We start from the raw sequence: 14,211 nt of genomic DNA, 5'->3' as shown, positions 1-14,211 counted from the left end.
TTTTAAATTTTTTTAATAAGTTCAGTATATTGAACTATCAACATATTATTATTTTCACTGAATTATAATTTGTAGATTTTTCAAATTTTGTCTCATTGATCGCAAGAGTATTCAATTAACTTCATTAATAAATCACTCACAAATGATTAACTCATCCTCAATCTAATTGGAAAAAAAAAATTGAGCCATCAGTTCAAGCCCTCCTACACTGCTTAACTTGGTTCTGTTTCACTTGCTTCTTGGTGCACAACGTAGCTTGCATCATCACATGTGTTAGCAAGTTGTATTATGATTAACGGAGGGAAAATAAATTTCTGGTAATGGTAGTGGAAGTGAACTTTCAACACTGCCCAAATGCTAGCAGACCTATGGGGTGATGGGCTTGGCTTGTCTCATGTGGTATGGTCTAAGAAAATTGCAGGAGAATGACTTCATGTTGTGTTGTTTGCCTTTGTTTCTCTTTCCAGTCTACTGTACAGTGTTTGAGTGGCATCTCAGTGCAAACACATCTTGTTGGTACGCCTGCATGCATAACAAGTCTTTCTATGTTGCATACACCCTGCAAACATGCTTTATGAGCTACAGTCATCTTGAGTTATTAGGAGGCAAGTTACGGTGTATTGTTTTATTGTTAGCTACACACTGACACCACAACATAAATTAACATGATGTATAATCATGATACTGTAAGTTAAACTTGTAGCTCTAGTAACTATTTGGTTGTGTTGTAAGCTATCCTACTGTTTCAGATGAACAACAATGTCCTTGTCTGAAATAAAAAAATCAACACTTCTTTTAAAATATGAAGAGCAGACTTCTTATGGGTTATACACTTCTGACCACAGTAACTCAATGTGTTAGGAGTCTGACCACAATTAATGGTACAAACACACATGAAAGACAATTAGATGCAAATCCAATGCCTGGATGTCCTTGAGATTGTTTACTGTGCCTCCCATTGCAAACCTGGTTAAATGCTGGGTGAAATCTCTTTCAAGTCCTGTAGCTACTCATTCCTACACCCTTAATTACAGATTTATACACCACATAAAATGTGTCTGTACTATACATTCTTGATCAACAATTTCACATTTTCAGCTCCAGCCGGATGAGAATGTTAACCCTTTAAAGTGCACCCCCTGTGGGTGGGGGACGCAGACAAAGAATACACCCACGGTATCCCCACCTGTCGTAAGAGGTGACTAAAAGGGGCAACCAAGGGATGATCGAATTAGAACCATGAGATTACTTGTAATTAGTACCACCACGCAGGAAACACCATGGATTAGGTACAAAATAGGTTTGTGATTAATAACAACAGAGTGCGCTTCCGGCTTTTACAGTACCTGTGATTAGTACTACTATATGAGCGACACCATGGGTGGGCAACACCCTGGTTCTGGCTTGCCTATGAATAGTAACCACTCTATGAGGAACACTGCGGGATAATACGAGTCCTTGTTGTTAGTATACTTCCGTGATGAACACCATAGGTTTGCGTTGCCTGTAAATGGCGCTGCAATGTGCGAAACAACATAGTTCTGAATTACATGTGCGAATTTCATTACCTGTGAGTAGTACCATAATGTGTGGAATACCACGAGTCTATGCTACTTTTGATTAATACTGCAACATGACAAATACTATAGTTCTGCTTTCCTAGCGATAAGTACCATTATTAGGGGCAGATGACTTGGATTTCGGACCCCTTTAGACTGCAAGCATCATCAATTCAGTAATATGCTATAGAAGCAGTCCCTTGGTCAGTAATACTCTTGCTTTACATCCGTTTCTGTGGATGTGAGGCATTGTGGGTCAGATCCACTGATTGTTTCAAATACATTTCCACCCATTCATTCTTCGTCGTCCTCATGTTTTGAATTCTGATCAGTGGAGGATTTTGGACTTTTAATTTTTCATTTCATTTCGTCTCGCGTCATACCATTAGGGGCCGACGACCTAGATGTTAGGCCCCTTTAAACACCAAGCATCATCATCATCATCATCTTTTAAGTGCTGTGTATTTCCAGATGTATAAACAACCCTGTGCTGAGTTATTTTCACACAACTTAGCCTCATTCTGCATCAAGGCCCTGAGTCAGTCAAACACATTCTCTCTCCTCTTATTGGTTCTAACTAATACATTACGTTACATTTTATTATGTACACATGTATTCTCACCATACAAATTGTAAATGTACAGTAAAAGGTTTCATAGACTATCCTAAGACAACAGGTAATTCTACTTTCAAATGACAGCACCTCGAACATTTGGATTGTACAACTAAAACGGTGCACATAGTGACAAACCGTTTTGTCAATAGCATTACCACATCATAGCATTCGTGATGAGCAGCTGGCGGTGTCTGTTCTCCAGGTTGGGGGCGATTTCGTTGAAACCTGGCAGTTAGGTATAAAATGCTTTTGAGTGTGGCGAGCCCACCATAATAATAGCCAATATGAAACATTAGAGTAGATGAGGGCAAAAATCTAAGGAGTACCCCAGAAGCGATACGCATCTCTTGTGTCTCCAGGGAGGTGCGAGAAGTGGGTAGAGATTAGTGGTCTGTAGCCCGACCCGGAAGCTTCCCATATAAGTTTGGAAACAGAATTATTATTATTATTATTATTATTATTATTATTATTATTATTATTATTATTATTATTATTATTATTATTATTAAATACATTTTAGTCTCAAAAATGGTTGGCCAAATTACAAGTCCAGACTGCTGATAATGTGCCTGTGCACAATAGCCTATACCAAATTTGGTAGTGTCATCCAGTTAAATTCTTTACCAGGAGTGAAATTCCATCTACAGGCTTATCTTGTAAGATGTATTGTAAAAGTAAGTACATTGGGTATTAAAAATAAAATGTAGTTAAATCTATGTTCAAAAATATATTATGCCATCGTGTATGTATGTATGTATGTATGTATGTATGTACCATCATTTTCTGTCATTTATACTCTACAACACTTACGACCTTTGATGATGCTACATGTGAGGCAAACCATGTTAACTAAAATGACCAAATTGTAAACTGAACTTCACCAAGTTACTTTGTGATCACATGCACCATATTGTCAATTATGTAAGTTTAACTGCTGTGCGGTTCATTGTGCTATAACCTTGATAAAAATTTTAAAACCACTTCATTACCTTCAATTACTCATGGCAGTTACACAATATATTTTACTAAGTTGTGGATGATTATTTTGCTGGTTTCATATTCCTTTAGAGAGAGAAAGAGAGATAGTGAAAATAAATTTCACTGACATTGAACTGCTCAATTATCTTGAACATGTTAAACATCTAGAACAATATGTTAATATAATTTGATGGTCTTAAAAATTATTTTTGTGGTTTGCCAATGGATATAAGAACTTAACAAGCTTGTGCTCCATCATGAATCCAGCACAGCAGAGACATTGACCTCAAACATTCTGAACTGCTCAAAAACATGCTTAGAATATACATCATTCCTTGCAAAACTGTGGTCTGTGTCTTTTCCGTGCAAAACTCACAGTTGCTTGGTTGCACTTTTAGATGGTGGTAAGTTGTATCTGCACTGACAAGTATAGCTGCAGTACGAGTGCGTCTCTTGGAGTGTTCGGTTGCAGGTTACAGTGTAAACTGTATATTGAAATCATTAGAATTAATCCCATGAATGTTGTCAAAATATTAAAGAAGAAGTTCTAACATGCTGAATAAACTCACTCAGAGTCGTGATTATGGAGTTAACAGTTATGCTATATAGCATAATAATGCAGAAATATAATGGGGATGATACAGAAATGGTTGATGTTACGGTGGATAGATGTACTGATTTTGAAGAAGATGAAGAGCCTACATGTGAAGGAGGCTGTTCAAGCTGTACAAGACTTTCAGTTCCAGAGCAACAGGAACCATCAAGTCAAAGTGAGTATGAAATATCTCCACCCAAAACAGTCAAGGCACCGTGCATTAGGAGATATTGATGAAAGCATACTGGAGAACATGTATGAAGACTATTATGATCATGGCTTTAATTTCTATAGCAAACTAATGAGTGCATTAGAAGTAAATCAGATCGCAAGTTAATTTTTGTCACTAGCAAACTACAAGAAGAAACTCACTTCAAAGGAAACAGGCTATAACAATTGCAAACTTTAAAAGAGCTTGTAATGTTGCAATTTGATAGATCAAAAGCATATGGATCTACAGTTTACTATTGGCATCTTCAAATGTGGGCACAAGAAGCTTCTAAAATGGTTTGCCTTGTTAATTTCAAAGCTTTGATTACTTTTATTGTTAATCTTACGGCTGTATATGGCATTTCATCCAAGGTTATTGCTATATTTGTCACATGTAAGGACATAGAACAAGATAACAGTTTGTCAGAAGGCACAAGAGTGTGGAGGTAGTGAACAGATTTATAACAGAGGGGAGTATGGACAAAGGACATGTTTGGAACAGTGATCAAAGTCAATTTCATTATGAAATGTCTTCATTGTCAACTCTTGCTCACAGAGGAGAGAAGACTGCAGCTTGTGTGTTGCAGTCTGTACATAGCTCTCTCTCTACATGTAGCTGTACAATTGATGTGGCTTTATCAGCGAGTGGCAGATAAACTAACAAGCTCTATATCTGTTTTGAAGAGACACAAGGCACTTGGCATAAATGTTTCAAAGAAACCTGAAGCAACATGTCCACGAAACATTCATATGGATGCAAGCAAAAGTGAAAAAATTACAAAAGAGCATATGAAACATTTTCTAACTTCAGTCTGTGGTGAACATGCAAGTGAAAAGAGCCCATTGCTGTAAGATTTGTGGTCAAGTCGTATAGATCTGATGGAAGTTTTCCAAACAAAGATCTTATACTTAAGATATTGCCACTGAAAACAATAAAATATTGCAAACCTGTTGATATGTACTTCTTTCTGTGTCCATGGTGATATTGTGGCTTTTCCAGATCTTGATAGGTTATGCCATTGCAGTTTTAGCTATTCCTTTGAGTAGGCATGAGAATTATACCTTCTTACATAGTGTACTGATTTATTGTTATTGAATCCTTTTAACCAGCTCACAGCTCTGATAAAGAAAATATTACTGGAGCACTATTTCACATAAGTTGGGCGTAACAGATCACATTTCAGTTCCTTGCATATACTTCCTCTTAAAGCAGTAATCACCACTACCAGTTCCTTGAATCCTTCTTTAACATACAGTAAGTAGAGTAGAGCATAGATTATCTGAATACCAATCAACCGAAACATCAGCTAACCGAAAATATTGCAGGTGGCAAATTCAAATTTACGTGCCATGCAGAGGTTCCGCTAGTTGTTGTGCTGTTTGTAATGATGACTAAACATAAATGCATTGTTCTCAGTGTTTCTGTTTAAGTTAAAATAATAGAACAGTTGAAAAATGGTGCTAGTGGCTCAGGAATATGGAGTTGGAAATGCAAATATATCAGACATTCAGAAGAATAGTGATGCCATAACAAAATGTGCTAGTGTATTTGACCATGAAGATAGAAACTTGTCATCCAGTGAAGAAGCTTTTCACTTTTTTGTGACAGCTATGAAGTGGTTATAACAAGAAGAAGAATGTGATGCTGTCCAATTTCTGTCTTTAAAATGTTTGTTAGATTTTGGGATAAAAAAGCAAATCTCGCCCTGTAAGCAAAAGAAAACTGTGGACATCTTTTCCTAAACTGTAGGCCTACTTTAATGTATTACTTTATGTATGGTCATTTGTAAGATGTGTGATACAAATATTTATACAGTTTAATGTTTAACATCAATTTTGTCCCATAAAGGATCAGTTAACCGAAAAGTAATTTATCAAAACACCGGCAGTCACAAAGTGTTTCAGATAATCAGTGCTCTACCGTATGCAGCTACACATAAAACAAAATGCCATGACTGCCTCCAATCTGTAGGGCTTCCTTTCAGTTTTTCTTCAGTTTTAGTTTAATAACAGTTTTGGTACCTTCTGAATAGACCAGAAAGGGCTGATTTTACTTTCCTTCTTCTTATCTGTCTCTTTCTATGCATGCTTTGCTTTGCTTCCACCCTCACTGCCTCTTTTTCTTGCCCTCCCTCTCTTTATCCATGACAACTTTCCTGACATTGTCTGGAGGAGAGGTTTTAATCTCACCATTTGTAATATATTTATGCCACCATAGTAAATAGCACCTTGTCCCATGAGTTGCCTTCATTTTATTTTGATAATGCTTGCATATTTTATGAAAGAAAAATATTGGTTTATGATTTGTAGTTATAGTTTTTAGTCTCCTCCAGCATATTGGGAAAGGAGAACACATTACTATCGCCTGATAGGAGTTTTTTGGTTACGTCCAGGAAATGATCGACTGGATGTCGTACTTGTCTGTGGTATCAACGTTATGTTTCGTCGTTTTCTTCGCGGTGGGTCCAGGATCGATACCCTGGATGATAACAGCAGAACTGTTCTCACAAGGGCCAAGACCGGCAGCAATGTCCATTGCTGTGCTTGTTAACTGGATGGCCAATTTCCTCGTTGGAATTGGATTTCCTAGCATGAAAGTAAGTAGAATATGTATCATATTTTATGTTTGACAAGTTCTATATAAATCCACAGATTTTTTGTTATATCAGCCATCAGCTTTTATCTTTGGTATTTAATACAACATGCAGTGAGAAATTACATGTATGCTGAATGTGAATTAAATGATCTTATACAGAATGGTTCCCATAGAGTAGCATAAAATAGAATTGCTAAAGTGACGCACAGGCTGCTGCCTAAATTGCATCAGATCAAAATGTCTATAGACAGTAGTTTAGGCCATACAATTATTTTTAAAAGTGCCTTAGAACCATGCTTAAAACTTGTCAGGTCAGTCTTTCTGGATTTCCAGTACTCCTTCATCTTGGAGAATTCAATTCTTCGCTCTTCCGACTACCTTGCACCAGGTCATCTTCTCATTCTTTTCGAAAGGTCCTTTAACCCGTGTATACAGGTCTTGAACTTAGTTCTTTCTTTAAACATTGTCTCAGAAACACCCATGAGATCCTCCTTCACTGAATTTGCCCATAGTGTAGTACATATCTAAGTCATGAGAAAATAAATAATTCTTTGACATTTTCTGGTGTTAGGCATTTGAGACAAATGATCGTAAAACATAAAATGACTCTTCCTCATAACAAGTGAGAGCTTTTCAAATGTAGTGTTAAGCTTTGCATTTGACCAGGCAAATTCAGAAGTTTGGCAACTATGGAATTCTTGCCTGAAATCTTGTTGTTGGGGAGAGATACAATAATTTGGGTGATTCCTTCTCAATCAGGAGGAAGAAAATCAGGTAAAATGAGAGGATGGACCACAAATTTAATCTTTGATGCTGGAGGAGGGCAGTTGAGTAAGAGCTCAAAATACTGAGCTAATCACTCATGATAGTCATGATTATTCAGAATAAGATTACCTTTCTCATCCTGGAAACATAGCGAAGGAACTTAGTAACCAGTAATTTCAGATTTGAAAGCATGGCAAAAATGAGTTCCTTCAGAAGGTTTTTTCAGTGGTCTCAAGCTAAACCTTGTCATAAGCACGTTTTGCTTTATGGATCACTTTCTCAGTCAGTTTAGATTGGTTGAGGAATTCTTCAATTTTCCTCTCACTCCAGCAATTGCAGGCTTGAGACTATCTTTTTGAGAGGTTTATCACACTGTTCAGTCTACCATGGGAATCTCTCTTCTTTTTAATTGATTGTTAGAGTAGCAGCATCCTGAACCTTCTTGGAAATGTCTTCCCGCTTTTGTGATTCTGGAGACTCAAATTCTTTCTGTTAATTGTGAATGACATTTTGATTTATCATGGGTTCATTGATTTGAAATCTGTGGATTGTCTGTATTTGATCTACGATTGGACTTTAGTACAGTCTTCACTCTAATCTTTGTTAGATAATGGCCTGAATCAATATTAGCTCCTCTAAGCACTTTTGCTTTCTGTATCTCACAGAAATTGCTGTGGGAGATAGGAACATGGACTGTTCACTTGAAATATGGGTAGTTTACCAATAATTTCATTAGGCGAGTGCCAGGTCAAACACTTACGAGGATTCTTTTTGAGGTAGATGGTCATATTTTTAAGGTTCATCTACTTGCAGGTCTCAAAGAAGCATTTCCCACTGCGGTTGGTTCAGGCCTGAAATGGATGTTCACCTGTAGCATTTCTAAACTTTCACTCCTTATCCAGCTGAGCAATGAAGTCACCTAAAAGAATGATTGGAGTCTTAATGCCAGGCAGGACATTATCAAGTTGAGTCTTCATTCGTAGGAGCCCAAGTACTGTGTAAGCCTTGTTAGCGCCCTTGATAGTAAGAGTTGACAGACTATGAGAAATGACTTTAAAGTCAACTGCAGAATCCACAATGCATCTATGAACTAAGAAGGCCATGCCTAAATTTCAGTAACTAAATTAGCAGATGTGATCTTAGCTTTGAATATGAACATCTAGTATCCATATGTTGTTGAGTTATCCTAAGATAGGATATATGTCTCTTGAATTGTAAGAATTTCGATGGTGTGTTTGTCCAGAATTTTTGTGAGCTCAACTCTAGTAAATGTCCAGACATTGAGAGCTCCTATATAAAAGCTCTGTTTGGGCCTGATTCTTTGAGATTAGACACCCTTCGATTGGTCCTTGATGTTTGCACTAGGTGTCGCCCCAAAATCTGATGCGATATTTTTAGTGCTCACTCTGTGGCCCTGGATTTCCTCTTAGTTTTCTGTGTGGGGTATTATTTTATATTTTGACCATAGTGTGGGATCAAGTGTACAGAAGGTAATGAAGGGAGCTAGGCTCCCAAAAAATAAGACCCATGATGGGTAGTCATAGAGCTAAGGTTTGATTTTGGAGTTCTCTTCTCATATGTAAACTGCTTTCCCTACAGCTTGCAGAGCTTTGCCTACCCTGGATGTCATTCAGGTTGACTCCTTAGATCTTTAGGCCCTACTGCTGTTGGGATACTCTCCTCTTCCACCTTTGGTCCATTGATACCAGAGTGGTTTACCTTACCTTCTCCTACGCAGTGGTCATTGCTGTTGTTACCCAAGTGATCATCCACCTCAGCAGAGTATACTATTGTTGTTGTTGTTGTTGTTGTTGTTGTTGTTGTTATTAAAGTACATAAATTTGTTTTAAATTGCTGCTGAAGCTCAAGATATAAATAATAAGAGTTAGCTTAGGATGGAACCTGAATTCATTAGCAGTGTTAATAAAAATGAATAATGCTCTACCTAATGCTGTGATGGTTGTTCTTTTAAAAGACAGAATAAGCCGATTATCATTCTCTCCAAAGAATTCACAAGGGAGAAAAAATAATTATTATAATCTAAATTCAAATTTTATCATGGAATTTCAAAGAATGGGAAAAAAGAAATGAATAATGTAAAAATTAAAGCACCATAACAGCAAAGTGACCGAGGTATAAGCGATGCTAGTAATACCATTCCTTATGCAGTCAGTCCCTGTTATGAATGGTGTGAAAATATCACTCATGGTACATGCATTTCAGTGGGCTTGGCAGACTGATATGTAATAGCAACTTCTGGCTCAGTGAGGAAAGCAACAGGAAACTACCTCACTCCTCATTTCCCTATTATGCCTCTTCAGTGATGCCTAGGCTATCTATGGCAGCTGTTGGCAGAACTGTGGAGGATAAAACCAGCCTTCAGGCTTAATACCAAACATACAACAACAGAAAAATACACATCAAGAGGGAACAGATTTTTCTGAGTAAAAGTTGCTTAGAAATTTAATAGTACCTCTTCAATCCAATCTCACTCGTAAATTGTCATCTATGGTCTCATCGTCCACTAGTATGAGATCAAGCATTTCCTGCAAGTTGCTGTTATATCTAGCATGATGAGTTTATAAATCTTCCATGACCTAGTGTGCAAATGAGATCCAATAAAAGTATTGAATTAAGAAATGTATACACAAAACAGTGAAAGTCTCATGAGGCCAAGAGGTTGACTCCTGTTGCTGCTGCTGCTGCTGCTGCTGCTGCTGCTGCTGCTGCTGTTTGTTACAAATGGACTGAGAGTTCCCTTTTGTTTGAGTTTTATTTTATTTCCTAGGATGAAGTTTATTGAAGTTTACGGAAATTGCATAAAACTTGCTGCCATAATTTGCAGCACTGCAGGAGAATTATTAGGAAAGTAGAGAAAGTGATCATAGATGTTTTAAGGGATTTGAAAAGTAAAAGTGGTTAGAGTGACAGACTGTAGCCCATATTGTAGTTAAATTTGATTTTAATATTTGTGTTACTGATTAATTTTCTTCTCTTTCTGTTATGTATAGACAGCATTGGAAAACTACACATTCCTCCCATTCAGTGTGTTCCTTGCAATATTTTGGATATTCACATATAAGAAAGTGCCCGAAACGAAGAATAAGACTTTTGAGGAGATCCTGGCCTTATTTCGGCATGGGAATGGCAGGTAAGTCATCCTGGTTTCCTGTTAAAGCTCATAATCTTCCTGTATTCTACTGAATATAATCTTTTTGATTTGCCTGTGTGTGAGAGTTGAAAGAAGTGAAGTACAGCTCATCAATTCAGTGTCCTACAGGAGTATAATTCCAGAGAAGTACCAGTAGGCTGTATCAGGCTTATACTGATCATCACTTGATTAGTTCATACACCTCAGAAATATTTTGTATGATATTTTCCTGATATCCACCATTTCTTTTTAAATTCCACTGCATTACCACTGGAGTCCAGTGTGTCAGGTAAACTCAAAAAAAAAAATTGGTAAATCTTGATCTTTTTATAGAAGCATATCTTGTTTAAACTGTTGTATGTGAACTGTATATTCTATAGGTAGCACTTGCATGCGATGCAAATGGATACTTTAATTCATTTTCTACGAATACATTACTTAGTCCAATCGTGGAAATTGTCCCTGGTGGTAAACAAATTAGTATCCACATTGGAAGAACTTTATATTTGTAGTTTTAGACTTTAAAAAAAAAAACTAATAGTCTTGAGGAAGAAGATACAGAAAAACTGTATTATGAAAACTAATGTCGCAAAAAAACTTCCTGTTTGACCCCATTCATACCTAGTATCTTTGGACTTTTTTTTGTTTTTGTTTCTATAATCAACTGGTTCCTCAAACAAAATCACTTGACATATCACCATCTTGATTCTTATATACTGCCATGTTCATAGAGTCCCAAGATAAAGTCAATTAGCAATTTAAATGGATGATAGCAGTTTAAATGTATTATTATTATTATTATTATTATTATTATTATTATTATTATTATTATTATTTCTTCCATCTTGGCCACATGAAGTAACTTAATGAATTTCTTCCTATCCTTGCCTTCCTCTCTTTCCAATAGGTCTTCATTCTTTCACCATGTTCCCTCCTCCTTTCATCCATCCAAACAGATTTCATTTGCTTCTTTTTCTCTTGGAACACCCCAAACTCTTTGATCCTTTTTATGAAATTGGCTCTATCTAATATCTCTTTTCTTGTGATACCCACCTCAGCCATATCCTGTTTGACTTTGATGAACCATCCAATTTGTGTTTTGGCATTTTATTGAAATTATCAAAATATTGTCTTCATTAGCCTTTCTGGATTCATCTGGACTGAATGGCCTCATTTTTCTGATACTCTCTGAAAGTTTTTCATTTTTCAAAGAAAGTTCTTTATTGTTCCTTTTCCTCCACCACCACCACCACCACCATCATCATCATGATCATAATCATCATCACCATCTTATTTTTCTCTCTCTACTCCTTCCACAAACTGCTTTAGAACTTTATCTCCAGTTTATGTAATTGATAAGAACAAAGAAGATGCAAATCATGTCATACATAGAAAGAAAGAAAGAAAGAAAGAAAGAAAGAATAGGAACAAATAGCACTGGAAACATAATGACAGATCAAGTCATATATAGAAATATAGGAGCAAAACTAGGATAAACACACTGACAGGTCAGCATCAGAAGAGGAAGTAATAGAAAAATACACAAGAACAAACAAAAAGAAAAATCTCCACATCTTCATATACAGCAGTCTTCAAATAGATACTGGTCTGTTGTGTTTTGCCTTTATATGTTCCATTTCATGTTCCTGTCTTTCTATATATGACTTTTGTTCCTTTTCTTTTCTTACAATGACAAGTAGGTGAGGGAAAAAGGAGCAACACCAGAAGAGAAGACGAGGACAAACATGAAAACAAAAGGACAAGGACAGTTCCTATATCCTCTCTTCTCATACATAGGTTCTCTCCTCATCAGTCCCTCTTTTTTTTTCCCCCCTACATCCATCTCCTCTTAGGTCCGAACAAGCTTGCATGGGATCTATTCCTGAAGCAAATCCCTTGGTCCTTTCTCTAGCTGAATTGTCAGGATTATGATCCTGTCATTTAAGTACTTAACATGCGAGTTGGCCATGCGATTAGGGGCGCACAACTGTGAGCTTGCATTCAGAAGATAGTGGGTTCGAACCCCACTGTCGGCAGCTCTGAAGATGGTTTTCCATGGTTTCTCACTTTCACACCAGGCTATTCCTCTTCCTTTCTATGTATGATATGATTTGCCTCTTCTTTGTTCTTCTCAATTACTTAACTTGGAGATAAAGATCTAAGGTTGCACCTTAAGACCACAGCCACTTCTTTCCCATTCGTAGCCCTATCCTTTCCTATTGTTGCCATAAGACCTATCTGTGTCAGTGTGACATAAAGTTAATTATTAAAAAGAAGTGAAATACCTAACCTTTTCCATGCATTCCTGTATATCCTACTTTAAGATTATACCTATCTCACTTTTGTCTCAGTAATTCTGTGCTGTATTCAACCTTTAGAGGCCTTGTACCTTTTGATCTCGACTCAAGCATGGGTCTTCTTCTTTCTGAATTAAGGAAGTTTTTCATTCTTAGTTATTATGATGTCAACGGTTTCCAAATTATTGGTGTCCATAGGACAAGGTTTGATACTGTTCACCTGCTTTTTACAGCTTTTTACAATTGCCATGATCTACATTTAGGGCTGTTGCCTGACTAGCAGATTTCCTACAAATTATTTAATTAGTCTTTTCTCAAATGATTTCATACAAGTTGGGAAATTAGCAAACATTTCCCTTGGTAAATTATTCCAATCCTAATTTCTCTTCCTGTAAACAAATATTTTCTCCCACAGTCTCCACAGAACATACAGGTGATGTCCTGTCATTTTATGAAGTACCAGATTTTCAGGTTGTTATTTCTGTAGGGTCGACAGCAACAGCAACCACCACCACCAGATACAGAGAAAGTGAATTTGACAGACTTTCAGAAAAGCACTTGGTTGAAACTTTCAAAAAGCATACTTACAATATGCAATGGTAGGAAATTCCCAATATGAAGGTAAGGTTGGAATTCAAGAGGACGAATGGGACAGATAGGGAATCTGCCACCTGAGTGACTGCCCTAAATGCAGATCAGTGGTGACTGAAAGATGGGACATATGATTTCAGTAATAGAACAAAAAGTGTGTCTTGGAAGAATTTAGCATACCAAAGGAAAAAATCTCTATACCTTGGTGGATTGATACCAGAGTTGGGAAGTAATAGAGTAAAAGTAATTGAATTCAGTAACTTTTACTTTTTACAAAATGTAATTTTTACGTGTTATTTACTTCTTGAAATAAAGTTTTAATCATTACATTCTAGTAATTGGTATACATCGCATAGAAGTAGAAACGGGGGGGGGGGAAATTAAGTGATGATGAAGATAACTTTTCCATTTCTACTTCAGCAGAACCAGTAGCTTGACCAGTGCTGGATGAGGCACTTCCTTACCTCTCCAGTAATTCTAAAGACTTCAGGCTTATCCTACAATATTCAACACTGCTGAGGATGTTCTTAAAATTAAGCACAGGTATTCCTTCTAGTGCCCTTGTAGAGCATCTTTCCAGCAAATGCAAACATACTTTCCCACAAGAAGTTCAGGCTTAGCAATGGGAATTTTAAGAACCAATTATTTAGTAGAGTACCAGAAAATGGCAAATTATTTGAAGTGCTAAAAGTTTCCAACTAAAATAAAAATTATGGGGAAAATATAATTTTGGAAGTTCCATGGTATCATGTTCAGTCTCACTTAGTGATGATAGCTGCTTAATGTTTCTATGCTAAAAAAGGAACACCAAGTGATTTGTCCATGAGGTTAAGAGCTCGTAGCTGTGAGCTTG

General features: G+C 36.7%; 1 protein-coding gene across 9 annotated transcripts in view; it reads left to right on the top strand.

Annotated features, from left to right (window-relative positions):
* Glut1 (Glucose transporter 1) overlaps positions 1–14,211 on the top strand; it is a 250,614-nt gene that overhangs the window by 148,955 nt on the left and 87,448 nt on the right. For 8 of the 9 annotated variants that reach the window (XM_067146970.2, XM_067146967.2, XM_067146968.2 and 5 more), the window contains exons 9-10: positions 6,331–6,555; positions 10,331–10,470. In XM_067146970.2, coding sequence (XP_067003071.1) covers positions 6,331–6,555; positions 10,331–10,470 — 365 coding nt within the window. The remainder of the gene's footprint in view (positions 1–6,330; positions 6,556–10,330; positions 10,471–14,211) is intronic. The other variant, XM_067146965.2, reaches the window with a different exon arrangement.

This window comes from Anabrus simplex, chromosome 5, assembly GCF_040414725.1.
Source record: "Anabrus simplex isolate iqAnaSimp1 chromosome 5, ASM4041472v1, whole genome shotgun sequence".
Taxonomy (NCBI): Eukaryota; Metazoa; Arthropoda; class Insecta; order Orthoptera; family Tettigoniidae; genus Anabrus; species Anabrus simplex.
Note: the sequence above shows the minus strand (reverse complement) of the source record. Positions and strands in the feature narration are given on the sequence as shown.